Raw genomic sequence first — 26325 nt, 5'->3', positions numbered from 1 at the left:
TGTCCCGGCACCTCTTTCAAAGTGGTGGCAGTCAGGGTGTCTGATCCCTGACTCTTATGCACATTCAGTCTGAACAAGGAAGTAAAATCCTATCGCTCTGGATTCAGGTTTCTAAATACACTCAGGCCACACACACTGGTCAAATACAGACATCCTCTCAAGGTAAAATTGGCCCCTGTCCCCTCAGTGAAGTGTCTGTACCACAGGCTGCTCTCTGTACCCCATTGTGGGTTCTTCCACACCTGTCCATCCTCCCAAGCAGGACCCAGAGGATTTCCTTTCTCTCAGTCATTTGCAAAACCAGCAGTCACAAGATTCAGTCTATGCCTACATTCCTTTTTCTTTGCCTACACAGACACTAAAGATTTCTCCTTGATGGCCATTTGAGAGAGAGACATAATTTGTAAAGTGTTCTGAGTAAAATATACCTTTTCCATTTTTAGACATTCAAAAATGCATTTCATTGCATCAGTGACACATAAAACTATGTAAAATCACTGTCACAGATACAGTAGATTGCACCCCAAATAGTTTTTGCACTTTCTAATTTCACAGAAACCAAACCTTAAGCAATTCGTGAGAGTCATACCCTTATCAATCTCCTCCCATCTGCAACCTCTTACTTTCTCATGTATTATGCTGAATTTATGAATCCTTGGGGCAGGAACAGCCTTTGTTCCATGCATATTGCAACAAATAACTATGACTCTTGGACACCACCACAATCAGTACTGTGGTAGATCCTAGTGGCCAACATTAAGCAGATTTTGGATCCAGTGACAATCCCAAGCCTTATTAAATGTGATAGCTAAACATAAGGAGTAATTAAGTTCCTTTAAGAGAGTATCTTCTCAGGCAAAAATAGAAGCTACCATCCAAAGTAATAAATAGTGTATAGAAAGTCCAGACCAAAGCCCCATGGGGCTCTGATTACAGAGCGAGCTGCAGGGGACTATTCCCACACTGTGGACATATATTTTGGATGAAGAAAAAGATCAAGTATCAAAAAGGAGCAACCATAACCTTGGCTCCAGGAGCATGGAGACAGACATCTCAGAGGCACTGCAGTGGCTCAAGAAGAACACTTGGCATGTGCACATAGGGGGAGGAAAGGGATTGCCACTGTCCCATGAATGGTTTCATATGTTTTGCTATTCTATGTCCAAAATACACAACAGACTCTCAGAACTTCAGAAAATTAGAGGAGAAAAGAGGGACAGAGAAAATTATAAGAGTGGTAATTAGCACAGTAGTTAGATATTCCCTTTGAACAGAAATCTGGGAGTGCATGTCCCCTGAGATTTTTATCCAGCAGACCACAGGGATCGTTTTTCCCTTAGTTCCAGAGGGTAAGAATCAGCAGAAGCTGGTTTTCTTTGCGAATCCTTGTGTATGATGAGAGCCAGAGTAGCAGAATCACTAGAGTCTGATGCTAGTTCTAGGTAGGGATTCATCAAGGAGTGCATGTAGCACAGATTGACAATACTGAGCACTGACATTGGTCCATGCTGTGTAACACACACACATTTTCTTGCTAGGATAATTAATTTTTTTACTACCATTTCCCTAGTAATCAAACTAGATGAAGGACTACTTCAGTCCACAGAGTTCTCCATCTACATGCAATGACTGTATTTCTTTCATATAATGGAAGCTAAAAAAAGAGATTGCTGTGATCAGATACAGAACAGTGAATCTTGATTTATAGGTGCTCATTTCTCAGCAGCAGAATTTATTAACTGCAGAACCAGGAACCCAGCTCTGCTACTGTGCCCCACAACTGCAGGGTGTTTGCTGGCTCTTTGAACCCTTGTACACTACTGCTGGGAAAAAATGGCAACTTTAAGCTGAGAATAATAGAAGAGCACAGATGCTTTGTTTATGCTCACAGAGTATTCACTTTCAGATGCACATTTGCCAACTAAAGCATGATAATGTCAATTCATTGGGGAAGTACTTTGTCTAGGTGCCTTCAAAAATAATTATAGCCATAATGGTAACAATTTACATTCCCTGCATTCATTAATTACAGGGTGACCACGATGCTTACAAGGCGTACAAAGACTTTAATACGTTTTGTATTCACAACATTGCAAGCTGGGCTTGTGATATTTAACTGACCCAATAGAGTGAACTTAGGCATGAGACAAATATGTAGCTATGCCGCTGAAGAGTACTCTACTTGTCAAAATTCAATTCCAAATCATTCCCTTAAAGTTTTGTGTATTTTTTACAATGAGCTTTTACTGCCCTTGAACTGCAAGATATTGCTCTACTCATGCATATGAAAAGCAACTAAAATATGTCTCAGCTTCTTTGTGGCACTTCCCTTACATCATGATTCTGTTTTAAAATGGAGGAATTAGAAAGGTGTTTGGGATTTTTCATCTGGAGTACAAAATTAAATAGCCACCCTGAAGGTCTCACATCAGTTTTAATGCTAGATTTTTTTTTTTCACAGTACAATGTATGCATTTTGTTTGCATTTCATTTAGCATCTAAATATTGAATCTTAAATAAAATATTATCTAATCTGTTGTGTGGAGGAGTGGAGATTTAACAGCTGAGGCTGGAGCAAGCCTCCTCCTCCTCTCCTTCTCTCTTTCTCTCTTTCTCTCCTTCTCTCTCTTCCTCTCTCCCTCCCTCCGGGGCAGGGCAGGAGTGGGCGGGGTGGCCCCAGTGAAGCCTCTGCTCGCCCTGTGGATGCAGGATGTGGGACGAGAAATGTGGGATGGGCCAGCTGAAAGGGGTGTGCTGGGCACAACCGCCCCTCAGCCCAGAGCTGAGCCCACCTGTCCTCAGTGGGATGGGGGCAAACCTCAGCAGCACCTGCTTTGCCTCCCCAGCTCTGGGGTAAATAAAGCTTTTCCTAATCCTGTTGGATTAGCCAAAGTGTCCATTTGGAACAGTTGCTAAAGTGCATTTTCACCCAGGCTGCCTCTGGCACAGATCTGAGCGATCCCGAGGGGCTTCTCTCCTGTCCTTGTTCACACACCCAGTGTGCACTGCCTCTGTCCCAGGCCAAGGGGATGTGAACACAAAGACAAACCCTCCCAGCTGCGTATTCAAAGTAGAAAATCTGCTTCTTACTTCCCTACTTACATTGCTACGTTGGAAAACTGCGCTGGAAAACTCCTGGTCTGTCCTACAGCTCCCTCAGCCAGCCCCAGGCACCAGGCTCCCCCAGCACCTGGTTATTCTACAAGTCTTGTCATTTTTCTACCTAGATATGAACTTGAGGAGTCAACTTGTATCTAAAATTCTTGCCTTTCAAAGACACATTCTCAAATAAACTATTGATGGATTCACTTCATTTGGTGCAAGACAATGGTCAAGTCCACTCTTGGGAGGTCTTTCCCCTTTGCCATATTATATTCATACAAATCATAAAATAAGTGAGAGCCATCCTGAATTTTGGAGGGTAATGGTTAGCTTGTCCATTTTGTGCCTTCTGTCATGTTTACTGGTGTGGTCATGTGGGGAAACTAAAATGCTGCCTCAGCTTGTAGAGAGCTCAGGCACATACCAGGCAAGGAATGGACTGAGATGCAATTGTTCTAAAACAAGCCCCAAAAAGTTTCAGTGTTGATGCTGATATATTTTCTAGCTTCTACCTCATTCCTTCAATGCACGCTGAGACTCCTTAATTCATAGCCATTGATGTATCTTCATTCCCTTCCCTAAATTATTCCTTCTAATCTCAGTATGGCTTCTGGATTTTACTTTGATCATCTCTGTAAAGTTTAAATCTTCTTTCCTTGCTTAAATTGAACTAGATATCACTGCCTAGTCCATCCCCACAACAAGACACCAAGCCTTAAGAGGTATACAAACCATCAGAATTAAGATAACATACCTTGACGAGGCAACAGGAAAGGACAGTGCTGTCTGGCCACTGAAAAGCAAGAAACTAACAGGCATGAAGAGAGGCTGCACATTTGCAGATAAGGAACACAGTTTTCTGGAAATCTGTCTGAAAACAAGCACTGCTTTTCAGGGAAGCTAAAATATGAAACTACCTATCAGTAGTTTTTTTCAAAGAGTGTGTTTCTCCTCACACCATGGATCTTAAAAACATGCACTGCTGTGCTGCTGTGCAGCCTAGAATATGGGATTTTCCAATCACTATTTACAAATTAATGAAAACAAACCTCACTTTGAGAAGTTCATTCACAGAAAAAAAAAAAATCCCAAGGTTTTTATATGATCTCTTTTTTTTCTTAAAATGGAAATCAGTGGGGTTTTTCTGTGCTGGAGACAGTTACAGAGAGGCATGGCAGTGACACAGAGAGGATTTTATCTACATGAAAATTCTGGATGCAGGATGTGCTCCTCTCCAGCAGAGGGACTTCCACAGCTTGCTTGAAAGGTTTTCTTCTTTTGTTACAGACATGCTCAGTGCACACATACCCTGTGTGCCACAGGGATGTCGGAGCTCATCGATGGAATGTAACCCTTTGTTACTCTGCGGTGAAGATGTGGAGAAGGATAGGATGTCAGGGAAACATCACTGCATAGCAGTGATACCTGTGACTCCAAATCCTGCTTGCTTTACACAAGCCAACAGGTTTGTTCACTGCGGCTGTCCCGCGGCAGGACTGAGCATTTACCACTGCAGGGTGAAACCCTTGGCCATGGCTGCCACAGAAGTCTCAGGTGCCAGCACAGAGGCTCCAGTAAAACGAGTGAGGAGCTATTTACTGGGGTATCTGTGGACCTTGTTTATTGTACTCTATAAACCTCACTAAGTGGTTAAATTCTACTCTTCTCTGTCCACTTAGATGGCTACAAAAGACAGTTACTTGTTCGCATTTCCATATAAAAGCCAAATACAGATGGATTTTACTATCTCCAGTGTTACTCACACACTTCTCTAAGATATAAATTGCTTAACTTTCTACAACATTTCTCCATTCCCTGTAAGCTTTTTGTGAACAATGTTGTACCTTTATAGAATGAGAATCACGTAGTCTGAAAGATGCCTTTAACCCAGCACTGAAAAGCCCCCTACTAAACCATGTCCCCTGGTGCCACATATACATATCTTTTAAATACCTCCAAGGATGGTAGAATGGACTCTTCCACTTCCCTGGGCTGCCTGTTCTGTTGCCTGACAATTCAAACCGTGAAGAAATTTTTCCTAATATAAACACATGGTGTCCTACTGTGTGTGTCTAAGTGTTAAAGCAGGTCACTGACCATTTCCCCATGGATTATGGGGGCTGCATTCTGCTCCCTGTGTCCATCTTCCAGCTCAGGGGACTGGTACCTGCAGAACAGCTGGTCTTACTATTGAACACTAAGGCAAAGAAGGTATTAAGTACCTCAGCTTTTCCCTCACCTTTTGTCATATTTTGTCATTATGTTCTCTCTGTCATCCAAAAAGATGATGGAGATTCTCCTTAGACTTCCTTTTGCTGCTAATGTATCTATTGAAACATTTTTATTGTCTTTTATGACAGTAGACAGATTAAGCGCTAAGTGGGATTTGGCCCTTCTAATTTTCTCCCAAAATCTCATGACACCCCTGTCCTCGTGAGTTGCCTGTCCCTTCTTCCAACTTTCATAAACTCTCTCTTTTCCTGAGTCCCAGCAAAAATCTCTGTTCAGACAGTCTGGTCATCTTCCCTGTTGGTTTGTCTTTTGGCACTTGAGGATGGTCTGCTTCTCCATGTTTAAGATTTACTTCTTTCCTTCTTTCCTTTCTTTACAAGACAATACTTCTCTGCTACTTACACTCCTCTCTGTAGGGTATTTTTATTTAGATATGCATTTAGGAAATACAGCTATGTGCCACTTTTGTAGCTCTAAAATATTCTATGTTTCTGCCATTATTACAGTTCCAAGCCTCCCACCTGACTTCCTCTGCTATTTTCTTAATTTCTTAAATTTTTTTTTTCACAATCAATAACTTCAGTTCCGGGATAAACTTACGTTTATCTTTCAATTTAAACTGAGACAGTTCCTGCAACCAACTCTTTCCAAATATCCTCACCATTTCCCAGAACTAAGGACAGAAGGCAGGCTCTCAATCTGGCTCAGCATGTTAGAAAATGCTGGCTGCCACTACACTACAGAATTTTTAGTGTTCTCCATCAGAGACCAACCACATAATTAATCTCTGCTTATAAGCCCTTTCTTCTCATTTTTAGGTGATCCCTCTACTGCTTCCCATCAATATACCATAGATATATTCTCTGAATACTAGCTGATTAAGCCACACAATTCCTACATCAATAAGCAAACAAGAAACAAAAGAATAAGGCATAGGGCAGTTAAATGACAATAGTTACATAATTATCTAATATATTATTGGAATTATAATATAGGTTTCCTTAGATCAGATCTATTTTTAATTACTAAGCATAGTCACCACTTCTTTGAACATTTGCATTGAAAATGATGGGTTTTGAGAACTCAGTTGGAAATTTGTCTTTTTTTTTTCCAAATTAAGTATTTTGAAAACCATCAGTCTGGGATCCATATCTTATATTCCTGTTTGAATGTCAGCTGTGGCCATCTGATCAACAAAGAGGTGGACAACATGTGTCCTCAATCTTTTGTAAAGTCTAACTGCTCATTATGATGTTTTTATGGAAAGCAGTATCAATGCAATCAATAGCCACAGCACACAAAAATAGATACCCTGTATGCCACAACCCAGCAGATTGAGAATGGGCTAACAGCCCAGCTGTTGGAAACACATTTCACCTGTCATCCATTATTTGCACATTAAGATAGAATAGGTGTTGAAAGAACAATCAGTGTTTGTATCTGCCATGGAGACTAGACCTTCCTCATTCCTCTGAAATCAGGGTCAAATCCTCAGCTTTAAAAATTATGCTATCAAGTAAATTGCAACGTAATAGATGGACAGTAAGAGATTGTCAGCTGGAAGGGAAGACTTAGGGAGAGAAACCTTGTACTGGTTTTTCTTGTTTTTCATGAAGTCATGACCATACCATAAATTATTCAATTAACAAGATCACCCTCCTACAGTCACTTGAAAATTCCTCTTATCATCTTTGTTCCTTTCTTCTGTATGAATTGAGGTGGATTTTTCCCTCCACAGTTTCATGAACCCTGGCCACAGCTTCTAAGAGGCTCATTATCTCTTCTATCACATCAGCTTCTGCTTTCAAGGCTTATTGTTCAGTTCTTAGTATAAACTGACAGGCTAAAATCCCTTCAAAACACTCAAGGTGCCTTTGCCACTGAGTAAACAGCAAAGCATCATGAGTGCTGTAAGACCCATTTAATCAAAAGTATACTACATGAACACTGGGACACTGAAAACCTTTGGAAGTACAATTACCCTAATTTCTTCCTTAGATGAAGGAACACTTGATGTGTTATTTAAATGGGCTGTCATTTTGAATCTCCATTATGGATTTGATTTGCTTATGTAAAATATGCTTTAGAAATATGCAGGGTTCTCTCAGTCTTCATGTCTGACAGCGCTCAGAAGTAATACAATCAAACCAGCTCATACAGGTTACACAGCTGTAACCTGTACAGACTTGGCTATCCAAATATAACCTTTCTAACAAGTTGCTGGCTGTCTGGAGTGAGTAAATCAACTTTACTCTTGTGGTCTTTCCTTTGGTCAAGACATTATTCAGCAACTCACCAAGATACAAACACAAGTATGTGATTATTGCAAAGCAGTGCTCAGGGAGATTTGCACTCAAACCTCAGTGATATTCAATAGGATTTGGGGGACTAACTCCCTGAAAGCCAGGCAAAAGTTTTCCATCAAAATAAGGGTGCCTGTGCATACATGTGCACATAAATCCATCTGTGTTCTTGTCTCCCTGTGCACAGACACCCCACACGTACACACCAGTGCAGTGCCACAGTGCTTTGACAGAAGCCATTCACATGATGTTTAAGCAAAACCTCTTCTTTCAATTGCTACTCTCAGCAATTCTGAGTTCTGTCAAACTAATAATACAGGTCTGTGCAACAAAATGTTACAATATCAGTATTAGCATATAAAATAAAGGTAAGTATAGGTTTCCCATGTCTTTATTTCTTTTCCATTTTCTCTCTATTGGAGAAATTTGCCAAACCCAAACACTTTCTTTTTTTCCTGTGTGGCAGTTTTGTTTCTGGTGAGGACAAAAAAAGTATCTCTATTTAAGATTAAAGGAGTGTTGCTCCTTTGATTTGCTTTTTTGATTCCTAACAATGTACAATAAATATAACTACAGTGGACTATTTAATAGTCCTGTAAGCATTATATGGTCTATAGCTGAAGAGAGTCTAGCTGCCTCAACTAAACAAAATCACTTGCTGTAAGAGCAGTTTTCAGGACAGTGATAAATCGCAGTGTAATACAATCATGCATTAAGCTCCAACCAAATGTGAGACTGGCACAAATATTAAAGTACAACTGGGCAGAAGTCAAGTATGTACAAGTCATTGACAACATTGGTGTAAGTGCTCTAGACAAGACATTTAAAAGAAATTTACATAAAAACATAGATTAAATTTATCAAAGTTTGATAAATTTTAAGACAGTAAAAAAGTACAGAAAACATGAAAAAAAATAAAAAACCCAGCCAGTACATACAGTACAGTTTTACTACATTTATATTACAGAATGAAGACAGAAAAAGATACAAGGAATTAAGAGCAAAGAAAATTCTGCTGGCTGCAGCCAGTGGAATTTCATTGCCAGTGAGAGATGCGCACACACAGATGCACGCACACACACAGAAAATAAAGACAACCAAAAAAACCATTTACTGTAACAAATGACAGACAGAGAGGTGGGGACATTTGGCATGTTGCAGCACATGGAGTCATTCCCGATCGGCTAACGATGGTACCTGGCTCGGCTGGAGGTCGCTGGGCTGCCTGAGCGGCGCCACAGACGGAGGAGGCACTCCTGATGTGGACGCGGACCGGCCCAACCGGCAACTTGACTTAGACTCTGGAAGGGGAGAGAGCAGAAACACCAGTGAGCAGAGCAGGGTACTGCTGCAGCAGGCTGAAACACTGTGGATCCAGGATTCCCTTGAAATGGGCACTCCAGCCTTGGTAATGAGTTAGTCTTGGGCATTTGGCTGAGTCCTGAGCAGAAGTTGAGATCAGAAGAGGGATTCAGACAGCACTCATGCCATATCCTGGCCTCTTGGCCCTGGCATCTCTGAAGGATAGAGCATAGAACAGCAGAGAGGAAGAACAAAAACGGGGCTTCTGGATTCACCTCTCCATTCCAGAGCTGAGGGACATGACAACCCAAAGACTGTGCTGAAGGAAACCATGAAATGCCAGAAAATGAAGGAGGTGGTATGTAAAAAAAAACAAAAATACTTGGGAATCTCATGTCAGTGGCAATGAATTGAGAAACACGAAGTAGGAAGAAGAGCCAAATCAAAACATCAGCAGTGGCAAAGTCAGTTGCCCAGAATCAAGATGATAATAGAAAAAATGTTTGTCTTGAGAGAAAGCTCCACTTCAGAGAAGAATTGCACAGAAATGATGCAGTTATTTGATTTTCCTTCTACTGTTTTATATGGAATAACTTATGAGAAGACTCCCCTAATTTCCAGCAGAGGTTACCATTGTGCACACTGACATGAGGTGACCATGCAGTTCAGGAGGCCTGGACAAAGTTTTTTATATCTAAGCCATGCTGACACCCATGTGCTACCCCTGTGTTCAGTGGTCTGGAGGAAACTGTCTCTTTCTGAAAAAAGGATCTGCCTATTCTGCCAAAAAATGTTTGGTCCTTGTATTTCCTTTATATGGCTGAGGAAGCACCTCTCAGCCTATGGCTCTGCTCAAAGCAATGTGCTCATTCTCCTCATTTTTCATAAACCTTCTTCTCAACCCTGCCCCTGCTTTTTCTATTTAGTGGGCAAACACTGAAAACATTTGGACTCACCAGACAGATTTGGTACAAGAACAGAGCCTCACTTTTCACATTGACATTGCTGCTTTACCATGAATAACAAATAATTACACTACCATGCTTCATTACAATTTAAGGAATTTAAAGCTTTTTAAATAAGGTCTGAAGAATTCCTCCAATTCCATGTTTTCAAGAGGAAAGGAAGAACCTATACCTCATGCAGTTGTGGTTTAGCAAAGTTGCCTCTGAAGCACACGCCTTTTGCCTGTGTCTGTCTGAAATTTATTTTCTCGTGCCTCATTTACACAGCTGCTTTCTTTGTGTTTGTTTTACACCATTTTCTTTATTTCCTGTGTGGATCTCTAGTATCACCACTGGCCACTGGTTGGGCCACAGCTTGAAAGGAAGAAGATGCCTATCACCAGCAAGTCCTTAAAGTCACTTGGCACACCTTAGAGACTTGAGGACAGCTGGCACATTACTCCACATGCCAGCAACATGCTGAAATGGATTCTTCCACTCTCACTGATGCTTTTTCATTGTCACCTTAAATGCGTATTTTCCTCAGATATTTCAGAATTCAATAGGGCGTGGAGAAGAGCTATCCACTTATGCTAGAGCACTTAGACCAATGAAAGCATCTGTATGGGTGAATATTCATCAACTAAATATTAATAGGTTAGTTAACATCCAGCTGGCTGAGCAGCAAAAATATTTATGCTGCTCACCGAATGCATTATTCAATTCACTCTCTCCTAGTCAGTCTGTAAACACACCACGAGTCAACACAGCCACAGGCACACAGAAAGGAGCAGACTGGCCTCCTCCATAACCTTGCTTTTGTACACAGTCTGCTGGTTTGCTTTTTTTGGACTTGGGCAGTTACTCTGAAGGTTGATTAGATTTGTTTTTGTTCTGATTTCACGCTGTCTGTGTGCCAGATTTCTGACTGCTCCTTTCAGTAATATAGATGTAATAATGGATCTCATTATTATACCTCATCTCTCATCTCCTGGAATTTTGCTGGGGTTTCAGAAAGGACAAGAATTAGGGCTTTTTTCAGTTGTTTTTCTCTACTGCTAAGTAGAGATTCTGTTTCTGCTGTGACAAGCAGAATTAGGCAGTCAGTCCATAAAAAACTCCAAGACTGTCTGACTGTGCTTCTGAATTATTTTCTTTGCTTTAGGAAAGCAGAAAGAAGTGTCATAATTTCCAATTTGGATCTATGTGCAACAACAAGAGATTACCATTTCCTTGCCAAAGAGACTCCTTTCATCTAGCATCAAAGAAATAAAACCTATCACACACAAATGAAGTATTAGTTTCTTTATCTCCCTGTAATATATGTTACAGTATTAAGGAAACTATTGTGATTTCCATGGTGATCCTCACCAAAAGGTGCTCCAGACATGGCTCCATCTAGCTTTTGTGTTTCAGTGGCAATATTTGTAGACCAAATAAATACTGTATTCTACTGTAATTGGTGGTCTGAGTAACAGCACACCTCTGTGGGGGGGAAAAATAGTCCATAAATGGTCTGTTCTTTAAGTGCTGCACAACTCACTGCTCTGTATTCTGCAGCATGTTATTTTTCAGCTATGGGCAGCTTATTCACTGTGCTGGGACTATCTGGGTTTTTCTATTTAATGCCAAGAATCTTAAAGGAAGAACTACTGCTAGTAATATCGGGATGGTTTCTAGTGTTTAGAAATTCATGTTTATCTCTAGTGGATGATACTGAGACAGCTCAGTATTAACACCTGAAATGAGTAGTTCTTGAGAAGTCCCCTTAGTGACAGTAATCCATGGTGTGGAGCTGAGTTCTATCAACCATCCTGACAGGCACACAGGGAAGGCTCTGTAGGCCAGGGGATGCTGGGCATGTGAGTAGCCTATAGAAATGCCTCATGCAACCATTGGGCAGCATGAGGTGTGAACCCAATAGAGTCTTGGGGGTAGCAACAAAGCTGTGAAATGTTATGCACAAAAATATTAATAAAATTTGGTTGGTGTATTTGGAATTTTAGTAGTATTATTTTGCAAAGCTTCAAATGTTGCATCTCTCACAGAGACATGACATGAAAAATGCACTGCAGGTCTCTGGGAGCCAGGTGCAGTGCAGTGCTAGGAGGGCAGGGTGGGCCAGCGGCCTCAGTCCCCTCTAATGGCATCCACAGTGGCCACAACACTTGGACAGGGGAGTTGGAGCACAGCCTCCTCACACCAAGCAAATCCACACACAAAATCTGCTGCGATGGGCCAAACATCACTGCGCTCTCAGGTTTAAACTCAGTCTTGACAGCACAGGAAGATTACACATGGAAACAGGCAAGCATTAAGTTCCAAAGGGCAGCATTAAGGATGAGAATTTTAGGAGACTGCAACACAGAAATATAGGCTTTCCAAAAGAAATAGGATTGCCTTAAAGTTGTGAATTTAATTATGCATCTAAGCACTCATATAAAGGGCTTGTTTTCCAAAACTGCAAGGGCTGCCATCATGACTAAAGATGTAGAGGCTTGGCTGATTTCATTTGGGACATGGGGTGTTGTAGGATTTTCCTCAATAAAGCACAGTGATGAAATGTCACAAGATTTTATGGAAATATTTTCAATCTGTTTTATACCAATGTGCTATGACTTTCTATATCCTCCAGAAGTACAACTCTTCACTATTTTTATTTTTGGATCTTGATGGGAAGAGTTCTTTATTCACCCAAGGAAGTCTTCTTTCTGCCTATCCTAATCTTAATTCGAAAAGATACTCTGGCTGTCACTTACATTGGAGAAGCTTCTTATCCTGTCACAGTCTCTTCTTTGCACATGAAAAGAGAAATATTGCTTATTTGCTACAGCTGCCAAGAAATGCGTTTTGAATTAAACGAGGCAATGTGACAGGTTGAGAGCAATCACATGAAAAAAAAAGAAAAAAAAAAGAAGAAAAAGAAGAAAAAGGAAGCATGCATAGTGGAAAAATACATCACACCATGTATCTTCATAAAGGCCTAAAAAGGGATGATTAAGCTGAAATATAGCTTAACATTATGAAATGTGAGGGTGCAATAAACTATACAGTATTCTGCTATATATAAAAAAGTAGTTAGTACTTTGCTATTGGCAGAAGCCAATTAGTGCTAAAATATCACAGAACATGTCAGACTGAACAGTTTTCACTAGGGGAACACTGAGCTTGTGGAACTCGGTGTTGCCAGATGTCCATAGGCAAAAAGTTTAGCAAGTCTCATTCCCAAGTCAGGTAATGAACAAAACTGTATCTGAAGAGGAACTCTCTGTTTAGGTTCAAGGGATTTTGCCCAAAGGGAAAAGCTGTTAGTGGAATATACTTTGTATCCTGAAATATGGGTGTTTATTTTTTTTGTAATGCTTTTGTTGTAGGATTTGGCTGTTTGTTTGCTATTTCCTGGCTTCTTTGAAATACAAGGAAGTTTTTGTATCTTTGCTCTGGTTTTTTGTGTGTGTTGTTGTTACACCTAGGCAACATTTTTACTCCAGCCAGAATCGGTGTGATCCTGCACCCTGGAGGTCACACAGCAGGACCACGGGCACTGGTGGGATGGCCTCAGTGTGCAGCTCCCAATACTGCTCCTTGTATTAAAGGTCACAGGAGCTGCTTAGGAGGAGCTTGTGAGCAGAGAACAGGAATGGCCAGTGCAGGCAAGGTCTGGGCACTAACATAAAACCCCTGCATTAAGTTGGAGAATATTCACATAGAGAATCCTTGTGGATTTAGGAGCACAGTGATACTGCCTGTGAGGAGAATATGTGAGGGTCTTTGTGTGAAGCACTTTGGCTGGCATGAACTGACTTTTTGCTGCTATTCCCTTCTTACACCAATGGATGCATACACCAATGGATGCATCTTGTGCCTTGGGCTTCCCAGGCTTTGCCCCATTCCCAAATAGATGAATTTAAAATATTTACCACTTTTGGAAATCACCAATGATGGCCAGTAATTCTAATGAAAGGTGGGCATTTACTCCCTTTCTGATTACCTACAATGTTTTCAGATGGAATACTTATGGCTGGCTGAGTGACAAGCTGCTGGTGATTCAAAACCAGGATGCAATTGATTTTCTGAGATTTAAAGGCAGGGCAGTGCCTGTCTCCAGCAGCAGGTGGCAATGCAAAATGCTTCTTTGTTGCAGTTAGGAAAAAAGCAGCAAGATTCCAGAAAATACTCTTCAAGTCTCCTGGAGTGAAGTTATATAGATTCTGTGTTACAGATTGTGTTTGGCTGTTCATTATAATTGCACTGACTTTCCTAAAAGTCAGCATGCCCCCAAATCACACTGCTTTCCATAAGAAATTATAGAATGCCAAGAAACAGAAAGTGCCCTTGACAATCCTGTCACAGAACAATCAGACACTGGAGACAGTGATAACTGTGCAGCTGACAGCCCAGGCTCTTTGAACAAAATGGATAGAAAGTTCAAGATTCTGTTTGGAGATGCCTCATTCTCCCTCTGATCTTACTAGCAGTTCCAGTGCTGGGGAGAACCCACCAAAAATCAGTATTCTCACTCAGGTATTTGCCCAGGCCATCCCAATTCCTGGCTCATCTGTGCTGGAGCAGAGCTGCCTGATGAGCTCAGTGGGAAGTCCATTCACACCCTTTCTCTTTTACAGCAGAGCAATTCAACACCATTTAAAAAAATTTATTCCGATATTGCCCTAAAAAAATGTCTGTATCAGTGTGAACTAGGAGGCAAGTACCAAACTGTGGTGTTTCAAGGACATGACTGCACAAAAAAAAAAAAAAAAACCAAAACCAAAAAATTCCCTTTTTTCTGTTATCTATGATGTTGCAAAGAGAGCAACAGCAGTGATGACTGTACTGGGGACTGCCTTGATTTTATTTGGTCCTGCAGTAAATCTAAGTTCTAATTGCTAGTGCAGAATTACTTTATCTCCTTGACTCCAGAAAGCATTTGTATTCATATGAAAGTATTAAATCTCTCCTCTTGCATTCTGTTACAGTTTTAATTTAATTGCAGAGAATGAGCTGTTACAGTTCATGTACAAGTTCATTGAGGAGAACTGTGTACAGCATTCTCAATGCAGTGCCCCACTGAGTAAAGGTAAAACAAGTTGCTCAGGCAACAGCAAGAGGCACAGGGGAAAAAATATTCAGGGCAGATGAGAGGCAATATTCATCAAATGAAATATCACAAAAGGGAAAGAAAAGTCATAATCAGGGCTCAGATTTTAATCATAAAAAGGAGTCAAAATTCAGCCAAGAAAATAAAATTTTTCTTTGACAGTCCTAGCAATGTAAGACAAAGTCACAGTTAACTAAATCAAGGCATGATTCAACAACTATTGCAGTTTGTTGATGCCAAATGGAGATTGAGGCCAACATGTTTTGTCTGCTTTTGGAGATCAACCAACTCTTTGAAATAAAACTGCTGCAGAAATGTTGGACAGCAGTGTTTTATTTTGCTAAGAGCTTACTCCTCAATTTTAACTTCTTTTCGACTCTGCTCCATAGTGTCATCTTGCAGAACTGAAGAGATTGGTACACACCTTTGTTCTAATTATCAGATATGCCAGTTCTTTGATGTGGTAGCTTTAAACCTATCGTTTAATCTGCATTAGCACAAATTATGCTCTAATACACTGGGAACAAAACTTTTTACCAAAAACTATGAGCTAATCTGGAAAATTCCCACATTCTAGGAAGCTTTGTGAGAACAGACAAGTAAGCAAATGGCAGTAACATACAAAAACCAGTGCTAGACTCATAAGTTTGCAGAAAAGTAATTTTCACTGCACCAGCAAGGACTGTTTGGGGGGTCTATAGCAAGTAAAGCTGGACTACATGATTGCTGCAAATGACATTTCACATCAGCAAAGATTCTTTAACCTATACACTGAGTTTCAGGTGTCATTTTCAGCAATTCAGGGACAATCTGAGTCCCATTATCACACAGGGAAGCAATGTTCTTGGTAAGGCGTGAGCATCTCTGTTCACTCAGCAGTTTAAACACTTCTTGCTGCCACTCACTGCCCAGCAGATCTCTCAGGCAGGAATGATTTCTTGTCTGAGCAGCTCATTTGTGCTCTTATACTCACTGAACATTGACCATGAGGCTTCAGTACTAGATATGCCAACCCTCCTTAAAGTGGATATTTCTCACAGTCCAACTAATAAGCAAAGAAGTTACTCTTTTATGAGAGCTGTCAAATCTCAAAAGTACCAATACCGTGGTACTACATGCATGGGCAATAGATATCTCTGTATAGATATCTATTCATTTATCAGTTCCATTTGTCTTAGTCAATTTATAAACAAGACTGCATTAAAATACCATGGTTTATGGCAATTTAGTATGTAAATTTAATATGTAAACATTTTTGATTAATAAAATGAATAGGTGTGTACCTGAGAGTTCTGAAATTCATAGTCACAGAAAGGCTGCCTGTGTCCTGTTACTGTGCCCCTAGGTAAGACAGCCTTGCTTTTGCACAGTGTATTTTTGTTACTTTATGTGATACTTGAACTTTAGAACTTCTTCCTGAGGTGCCATCCTAGGAGTGTCTTTGCCATAGGGTACTTTTTCAGTGTCAGGTGGAATGCTTTACCTCATTTAAAGTAGATGACTGGCATGTTTACATGCTTCTATTCCATGCCACCATCCCAGCTGTTCTGGCACAGAGCACAGCTACAGCACAAGCCTTATTAGTGCAGCAGTCAATGGGCAGGGCCAAATCTGGAAGATATTTAGAAGTCTAAAGAATTTGGATACTTCCTACACCTGAGTATCTTTAGAGATTCTTCATCTCACAAGGAGATTCCTTAGATCTTCCCTGCGCTGCCACTTGACATACCTGAGCTGTTGCCTCCAGCCAGCATGGTTGGGCTGACAGAGGATCTCCCCAGCCTGCTGGACACCACAGGGGGGCCTGGCGTTCCATCCCATTCCTGAGCTTTCCCTGGCTCCCTAGAGGAAGCTGTCCCATGATGTCCTCTCTCTTTGTTTTCCAGCTTTGGTAGTGGTTCAGTGCTGTGACTTCTGATCTTCAGCTCATCTAGTGGTTCTGCAAAATACACAAGTGCACATTTCATTATAGAGCAACTGCTAATCATCTATATCATGCAATAATATTTTGAAAAATACTCCATACATATCAATCATAAATCTTTCAAGGGCAATTTATAGCATGGTTTTACCATCTAGGCCAAAACCCTGTAGTTTACGTAGGTTCAGTACACATTTTAATTATTAAAAGCACACACCATGCAGCAGATGGATAAAATGAAACATTTCTGTTACAACTTTTATATGCCAGAAAAATAATTTTCAAAATGGTTCCCTACCAAACTGTGGTTTATTAACAATTTATAGAAATACTTGAAATCTTTTCAGCTGTCATTTCATTGGGAACAAGTTCTTCAGGCACTTTCTAAGGAAGCTCTCTCCTAAGGCAATATTGTGCAACCAACATATCTGTACTTCTCATAAGCTCTAATAAAAGCACATAATCCAGAAAACAAAAGAGCACAAACCCATTTTGGGTGTGCCCAGCACCACAACCTGGGGAATGAAACTGCACTTGGTTGGAAAATCCTTGGAATCAGAAAATTACTTTCTGCTTGCAACACCACAAGTCAATGAAAAGAGGAGCAATTCAAAACACACTTGAATGATTTTTTCAAGTGAAGTAGTGATGTCTGCTTTCTTCTTGGCTGGTGATTATCTGTTCTTTTCTCAAGATTCTAATTTCTTTTCTTGCAGATTGAGCAATGCATGGAAAAAGAATTAATTCCTACTCTTTCCCATCTGTAGCTGTGAAAAATTCACATGGAAAACTGGATACAGAAGAAACAGATAGATTGCTCTTCAGTTGTAAGAGCTAATTACTGTGCTACACAGTTATTCAAAGCTACTGTTTACCTCCTTTTGAAAAAAAATTAGCTCTCAGTTTGGAACTTTATATCACAAACCTGAAGAGATCCTTACATGATGCTCTCAGTTCCAGTCACACAGATTTATTAATCAACCCCCTGATGTATCTTAATTCCTGTATGTATCTGCAGCCTTGGAACCTACATTTGATAGAGATAACAATCTTCCCTTGAGCTCTATCTCAAAAACTTTTAGTGGCTTCAAGGGACTTTGGAAGGTTTGAGAGAGCCAAGCAAGGAGAAAACGTCAGGAGCCACTGAGAGCCGGGAGATGCGAGCAGTTCCCCGAGGGGCCCATGCTGAATGCAGGGCAGGACTGACAGTCTGAGTTGCTGCTTCCTCTCCCAGTCATCCCTATGGCCAGGAACTGGGACTGTCCAACAGGGATCACCTCCCAGATGATACAGTCCCAGAAAAGGACCACTTTGATTCACCAATTTTGATCGTTACCTGTGCTACAGCAAACAGGGGAAGATGCACTGTTAGACATCTGTGATGGGTAGAGACCACAACTACTCACGACAGTGACAAAATCTCACCTTGTTTTGGGTTCTTTGACATTCCAGTCTGCATATGACCTTAACGATTAACAACACAGTCAGCCTGGGGTTTCCTCAATGAAACATCATACAAGAAATGTAAAAAATATCTCAGTGGATACGCAGTGCCAGATGTAATTATTAGTGTATTTCATTAATTACTCTTGGTTAATAATAAAATGTAATGTTGAGAATATCTTACCACAGCTTTCAAGTAGTAACTTTGCATGAGAAAATGATTAAACCACCTCAGGCTGGGAGTCATAAATAGGATTCAGTGACACTTTATGTGACAAAGACCTTCAAAACTCAAACCTCTTCTATGAACTTCTAGGTCACCTACCTACCTTAGTGTATGCAAAAAGACACTGCAGTGAAAATCCAAAGTGTTTGTTTTTCCTAGCTAGCAACCCCAGCAGGGTACAAGGTTGAATAGCAGTGTCTATCAATATAACACGGCATCTGCCTTTCAGGGACCTTTGCTACGAGATGTGTGTGACACAGATCTCTCTGTGACTGCACAGAGAGACCTGCTGATACAAAGAGCTGTGAGAAGAGAGAGAGCACCCAAATTATTACCAGGATTAGAACTGTTACAGTTGACAGCATCGAGCTATCAAAAATACTGATGTGTTTTTTCACATAACAGATGCATGCAATGATATGTGATTTTTTTTCTTCACACCAATAACATTCACCTCTTTAAGATACAGCTTTTTTGGGAAAATGAAAGATAAAAACAAAGTTTCAAAATTCTTTGGAAATGCACACAGTCCTCTTTCCCACTAGTACAGGATGGTGTCTAGATTGCAGTTTATTCTTTACAGCAAAATGAAGAGAAAGCCAGAAGATTAGAATGCATTTTTAGAAAGTAAGAACTGGGCCCTGCAAGTGCCCCACTAAGTTAATGCATCATTCAATAGAGTTAATTTACTATGTCATCCAGATGCTCCTGGAAATGCTGTGACTACCTTAGTGAAAACCTTCTCCGTGTGTGCCTCATTGACACTACTTGAACATCACCCCTTGAAATTTCACACACATGCAGTCAGCCCTTGTCACAGTGGAAATACTCTGGCTGAGTGTGTAGCTAAGGATTTATCTGCTTAAGTTTACTTAACAGGGAAGCATTTGTACTTGTTGCCTGATAAAAAAGATTTGTGTGTTCTTAGTTTTATTGTCTGCTGAATCAAAGCACAGCAGTTCTCTGCAAACAGCTGGAAACTGTGGAACTATTCAGACTAAATAAAGATTTGGTTTATAGTCTACTTTATAAGGTGTAGAAAATCAGTTTTCAGCTGGCTGTCTAGACTTTGCAAATTTACATTCCACTATCCCTTCTTGGGGATTTTCAGTTCACAGTTTATCTGAAAAGTAATATATCCTAAAAATGAAAAGCAGATTGAAATAGATTATAATGTCATGTAACCCATCACTGGGCCTGAATCATTATTATTTGGTGATCATTATCAGTAACAATGATACACAGCCAGAAAACAACATGTCAGTGTTTTATGTCGTTTTCTGTAATATTACCTTCCAGTTCACTTGTAAATACAGAAAAAAACGAAAAAGAAAATTATTGCCCCAAATATTTTTGGAGAATTTTAGAAAAATTTCAGCTTCTTTAATAAATTTCAATAAGAATCATACTCAAACTCAATTTAAACAAAATTTAAAATCACTCTTCTAATTCTTGGTTGACTAAAAGAGCACCTCAGTTCCAGTGTGGCCAGGACAGCTCTGGAAATGCAGAATGCTCCCCAGCCAGGTCTCAGCCCATCACTGGCACATTTGCTGACTGTCTCAGCCACTTGGATGTTTTTATCTTGTCAACTGTTCCTTGCTGCAAATGTAGCTCCACAGAGTGGAGCAAATGGCACAAATGGTTGTGGCACAAATGATTGTGTCTCATAAGAGCACATTCCCTGCTCCACGTTTTGGCTCCTGCAGCCTGGCAGAAGGCATTGGCAGAGAGCAGAACATGCCCGTAGCTGCTGGCTGTGGTCACCTGTGGGTGGGGACCTTATCATCCACTGAAAAGCAAACCAGGGTATTTAACACAGAGTAACCCTCATAAAAGCTACAGCAGGATTTAAATGGCCACTTTATCACTATTGATCCCATCCTGAATACAGGAACTCTGACCAGTCATATATATCTGTGCATACAGAGACACGGCTGAAAGGTAACAGCAGCTGCTGCACAGCTCTTTTTATTTATTTTTATTTGGGAAGTGTAGAAACATAGCTTGGGTCTAGGTTATCTTGTGCTGTTAAAAACCTTAATTTGGAGGTAGGAAATATCAAAGCTCAGTATTATGCTGGGAGCTCACTGAATCATATGGTGGCCACCAGAAAATCTTTTCTCAGTCAAGTGCTACTTTTTTAAAAGCTGAAATTATTATGGAAAGCATATTTATTGTTCAATACTTCTTCCACCAAAATGGTACATAAAAATGTAAATTTCAAGAAATAATTCACTGCTTTAAATATTTATGGACACAGTTGGTTAAACTGCCATAAAGGCACTCAAATGTTTCAAGAACTTTCATCTGTCATTATATTTCAATATTTAAAGATACGCATTTTTCTTATTTATTTCACCTGGATCTCAGACTTTTCCATTTAAAGTATAAGGTTAAAATCTCTTGTAAAATACATATTTTACAAATAATTGGCATGTACAATCTCCCCTCCAGGAAAGATCCCCTAATAGCTGTGCACTAGGCAAGGCTGGCATGTGAGCTGTGGTACTATAAAACCTGATGCTAAAGGAGTAAGAAATAAACTCAGTCAGTTGTAACTTGTACCTAAGCAAACTGAAATTACAGCTACAGAAAACATCCAAAAACCTATCATTCAAATGAGTATAATTCTGTGGCCAGTCTGCCACTCTGCTCTTAAACACAAATTAATTTCAGGTTCAGGTGGTTTCTTAGTGCAATGGTAAGTGATAAATGGCAGAACTTTTATTACTGCTTGGGGTTTTGGGGGAAGAAAGAAAAGCAATTGTCTTAAGGACTTTAAAATGAGGATTACTCTCTGTCCTCTCTCTCAGCTGTGAGCTGAAATGTATAAGCTAATCCATACATTATTAATTTATTCCTTTTGTTTCTTTGTGTTTGTTATAAACCTACATAAATAATATATCACTCTAGACAGAACTCCCATACTGGGGGAAGGAAATGGTCTAAAATTCAACACTCATGTACAGGTGCAAAGCAAAGTCATTTGGGATGGAGTTTAAATGCATGCCAGAACTCATGATCTCCTCCAGCCTCGACATATCTGACCTCACCTCATCTGGCCTCAGGGCAGGCACAGCCCTGGCTGAGGGAGCAGGAGCACAGAGCACTGCGAGGGCACACTGGAGGGGTGCAGATGCAGGGTGAGACTGCAGCCAGCACGTGTGTGTGATGGTCAGTGGTACCAGAGACATGCCCCGGGCACAGCTGCACCAGTGTCCCCTCTGCCACTGCCGGCACCTCGGCAGCCTGTGCCCGTGTGCCTGACCCCTTCCTCAGGCACTGCACAGAGAGCAGGACTAAGCCTTTCAGAGAATCCCAGAGCTTCTTCCATCTGCACCCCAGGGCTTTTATTTACCTCTAGTACACATCTGAAAATTAGAGCTGCCTTTTAATGGATTTTTGATGTGTGGTGTTTGTCTGATCTGCACAGTTCTAAATTTATCCCAACCTCTCCCAAAGAAAAATAATCAGCTATTAATACCACATGCAAGAAATACGGATAATGCCCAGTGTTTCAGCTATTAAAAGAAAAAAAAAAGAGCATATAATACTGTCAGTAAAACACATATCCTCATCTTTGTTAACTATAGTGGTTTGTCTATTCTGACTTCATCTGCTTGCTAATTAAGCAGGAGTTTGCTTTGCATATCAATTTTTAATACCCTTTTTTACAGTTAAGTGAGAGTTGCAGCAGCCAGCTTGTTCAATTAAAAGCAGCTCTGACCTAGTTCCATGCAAAATCAATAGAAAGCCTAAAAGTTTCCCAAACTATCTAACATTTAGGGAAGACATAGCTGAGCTGCTTCTTGGTGTTGATGGAATGCTTTCCTGTGAGCTGTGCAGGGCTTTTTTTGTTTTATGTGGTGAAATCCAGTGGAGATCACATCAGCCTGCTACAGACAGCCAAGGGAGGCGAAGAGGAATTACGGAGGAAAATGTGTTTAGCTGATTTTCTGTGGCTGTCCCAAACCTGCTAAGTGTGCAATCCTGGTTAGGAAAACAAGATAGGAAAAGAAAAGGCCACAATACAACTAACTGAAGACTAATAAAAGAAGGGATAGGTTATAGCAAAATATTTACACCATAGATTTATCAACCAAGGCTTTAGAATAAAAATATTCAATGAAAATTATGAAAGCTATGATCTGGTTGAAAAAATAGAATAGAATTCTTGAAGTTCCAATAAACTTCAGCTGGTGTCAGTCCCTTAAAAGACAAATTTTTAAAAAATCACCACTGTAAGACATTATTTGATGTCCTAGGGTAAGAGAAAAAAATCCTCTTGTATATTGATTAAAATAAAGGAAAACCTGTTTTTACTATTAAATAAGGAGAGACATTTTCCATCCCTGGAAGTATTCAAAAATGTGTGGATATGGCACTTGAGGACATAAATGAATGTTGAGCATGGTGGTGGTGCTGGGCTGACATTGGTAACTCATGATCTTAGAGACCTGTTCCACCCTTATTCTATGATTCTATGATTGATCCAAAATTATCATATTTTGGCATATATTACAGAAGCAATGACAATTACCTGTTTCCAACAGGGCCATCAATATTTCTTAATCATTCACTCTTTTCTTGATCTTTTAAGTTTGCCTATTCTGCTGCAAATCACATGCTAACCCCATCCTCTGACCAAAGAGGCCACATCTGGAAGATGTGCACTGTACAGATGTACCACTAAAGCAAATAAAAGCAGTGTCCTGGGACTCTCAACATTACATCAAATGACAGCCTATTAACAAGTTTTCTACTTTATTCAGACTTGTCACAATTACATAATTAAGTAGAACACATTATTATCTGATATTCACTGCATTTTTCTTTTTTTATCATTTTCCTTTTAAACCTTGGAATGCTGGAAATTGGTGATTTGCACTTAGAAAAACCTTAACAGAAGCCTGTGTCCTCTGGTGCCTTTTTGGGCAAAATCCTAATTACAGCAAGTCACAGGGAATTCTGTTATTAACTTCAACAGAGCAAGGGTTTTCCTTCCAGCAGTTGTTAGCTGGGGCTAGCCAGACATGCTGATTCATATGGATGTGTGGAATAGCTGACCATGGGGACCTGTAAACATTTATCTTTCAAAGTTTGTGCACTCAGACCCAGGCCGTGCTTTCAATTAACAAACTAAATGTGTGCACGTATATTTCATACCCATAAGTGGGTATGAACAAGGTCTATGACTGTTTGCAGCAGACAGGATTTAAGTAGGAGAAGGAAGAAGCCCAGCCTGAAAAGTCTGAGTGTAGCAGGCTTGGGAAACTTTGGTTTCACTGCCATGAGCCTTGGACTAATTAGCAACATGCATTGCACATAAGCACAGATTGCCACGCTCACCCTAAACTCTATAATGACCAAAGAAAACACTGTTAATGACACCTGTAATGAAACTGTAGAAATCAGTCTCTGTAAAGGTGGCCCAACTGTTACCTGGCATTTGATTTGAAGGGATGGTGGCTACTCTCACTTAAAGGCTTTCCTTCTCAGCCCCACTCATTGTACCTCTCACTCATTCTATTATTCAGGTTTTTAAAATACATCCCTGATCTTTGAATGAGAACACAATGGTTTGATAGGTCTTGCAAACACCCTAACACAGTATGGCAAGAAATCATAAGGCAAGAGTAAGTCAAAAGAGCTGAAGTATAGAGACATTTCAAGAAAAATGCATTTGCAGAAAGTTCACGACCTTATGTTTCAAAGCTTCTCTTCAAAATCATCAATCTTTCATGGAAGTCCTGACTATATTAAACTAGTCAACACTCTTTTGTCAAGTTTTTCCTGAAAAACAGCTTTTGAACTCTTTCGGGAGTTTGAATGTAAGGTTTTTCCATTTCTGAACACTTCAATGTCTTCTAAGAAGTGTTTTTATCCAGATTCAGTAGTAAGTGTTAGTCAGAAAACAAAAGTATAGTAAAGGATATGGATTGTGGAAACTAGGGACAGAAATCCTCCCTATTGCATATGAACATAAAAACATCAATTTCAAAGTTGAAGTGAAAATGAATTACTTCCTGACTACTTTGTCTATGGTTTAACTAGCTGTATGAAAAACATTTTTATTAATGCATTTCTCTTTGTTGGTTTCATTAATGAATTAGAAAAGTTGCCTTTCAGTATTAGAGCACACGTGCCAATTGCACTGCTGTCCTTTTATCCAGTATGTTGCCTGCAAAAGGGAATCCTGACACTTCCTGGACACTGACCTCATCTGAATTTCAGTCTCTTTCACAGAGCCAGGCACAAGCACCTAATGTTCCTGTGCAGCCTCTCTGCCTAGCTAGCTCTAGGTCAGGATCCCAAGAAATTTTTGCTCTGCAAGTAAATACTTAAGATTCCTCCCAGTCATAGGATGAAATCTTTATGTCATTCTGGCTTTCTATGCATTTTAACAGAATTAATTATTTTAGGCCCTCCCCACTGTCTAATTAGAGGTTTCATTTTGTGAACTGGATTTATTCTTGCTAGAAAAGCAACAGTGAAACCATGCCAGCACAGACTTCCGGTATCAAGGAAATAAGTAGAATTGCAGATGGTCTTGTAACAGCTGTGGCTGATGTCTGTGCTTGCAAGGCCTTACTATTATTGCCTTCACAATTGTGCAGAGCAGTTACTGTGGCTAGCACAGGCTCTCTGTGTTACAGCACACGCAAACTACATACAAATTACACAAACATTGATGGAGCAGTAAATTAGCTACAGGTTTCCTGAAAGGTACTTTTTGAGTCATGAATTCAAATGCACACACAAAAATAAAGTAATTGCCATCTTCAGTAAAATTAAACACACAGCTTCTCTCTTTCAGATGGGTAGTTACAAGAACAATAGTTCTCCTTACTCATTCTTAAATGCTAGATAAAGTGCTAATTGCATGTTACTGTTTTAACAATAAAATAATTATTAGGGATGGATAATTCTGTTCAGAGGAGTGAAAGGAACGTGAACCTTCACATCAAATGGAATGTAAAGGAACCTGGTTTTTAATATGCATGATTATCCTCACAATTATTGCCTCAGTGTTCCTGTACTTTTCACCTTATCTATACCTAGCATGTTTGTACACCCCAGCAATTTCATAATTTTATATTTGAATAATTTACATGCATAACCTAAACAAAACCATTTCTAACACTTAGATTTTTCCTGTTACTGATAGAGTCTTGAAAGGTTCAGAGAAAATTTCAGGGGAGCACATCTACCTTTCCTCCATTAAAAACCCAAGACTGTTTATCAGAATATTATCTTTTCTCCCAGGCTAAAGAAAACAAATGAGGAAATGGCCTCAAACTGGACAAATGCACTTGAATCATAATGCAAAGAAAATCTGACTCTTAATTCAGAAAAAGATGCATTTCCAGGTCTGCTGCTTGGTTATAAAGAGAAGTTCTGAAAGAGCTGGCAGCTTGTGCTCTCAAGCCAACAGCTTCATCCAATGCGTCTGTGCCAGCTTCCTGAGTGGAGGAAACATAAATAACCCTGCACCATTCTATTAAATCAAAGTACTTCCTTTCCTATCCTCTTTTTTCTCCCTTTAGTTCTTTCCCAATAGGAGCTGCTACCCTACACTGACACCACATCCCCTGAAAAAACCAATTGGGAAGTTTTAAGAAAATGTATTTAGTAGTTTTGTTGAAGCCAATATATGCTCATGGAAAAAATCACCAGATTAAGCATTTCTTGCCATTAAGATTGAGCACCCATAAGTTGGTCATAAATTGCGTGGTCCTGCTTGAAACAGA

At 40.0% G+C, this 26325-nt stretch overlaps 1 protein-coding gene across 5 annotated transcripts in view; it reads right to left on the bottom strand.

Moving 5' to 3' along the window:
* The window catches only part of NYAP2 (neuronal tyrosine-phosphorylated phosphoinositide-3-kinase adaptor 2), a 136179-nt gene that overhangs the window by 18319 nt on the left and 91535 nt on the right, over positions 1-26325 (bottom strand). For all 5 annotated transcript variants that reach the window (XM_033068174.2, XM_033068175.2, XM_033068170.2 and 2 more), the window contains 2 exons: positions 16711-16920; positions 8835-8938 (listed from right to left, as the gene is read on the bottom strand). In XM_033068174.2, the coding sequence (XP_032924065.1) occupies positions 8835-8938; positions 16711-16920 (314 nt within the window). The remainder of the gene's footprint in view (positions 1-8834; positions 8939-16710; positions 16921-26325) is intronic.

The sequence above is a fragment of the Catharus ustulatus genome, chromosome 10 (genome assembly GCF_009819885.2).
Source record: "Catharus ustulatus isolate bCatUst1 chromosome 10, bCatUst1.pri.v2, whole genome shotgun sequence".
Classification (NCBI taxonomy): domain Eukaryota; kingdom Metazoa; phylum Chordata; class Aves; order Passeriformes; family Turdidae; genus Catharus; species Catharus ustulatus.
The sequence above is the reverse complement of the archived record's forward strand: the minus strand, read 5'-3'. Positions and strand labels throughout refer to the sequence as shown.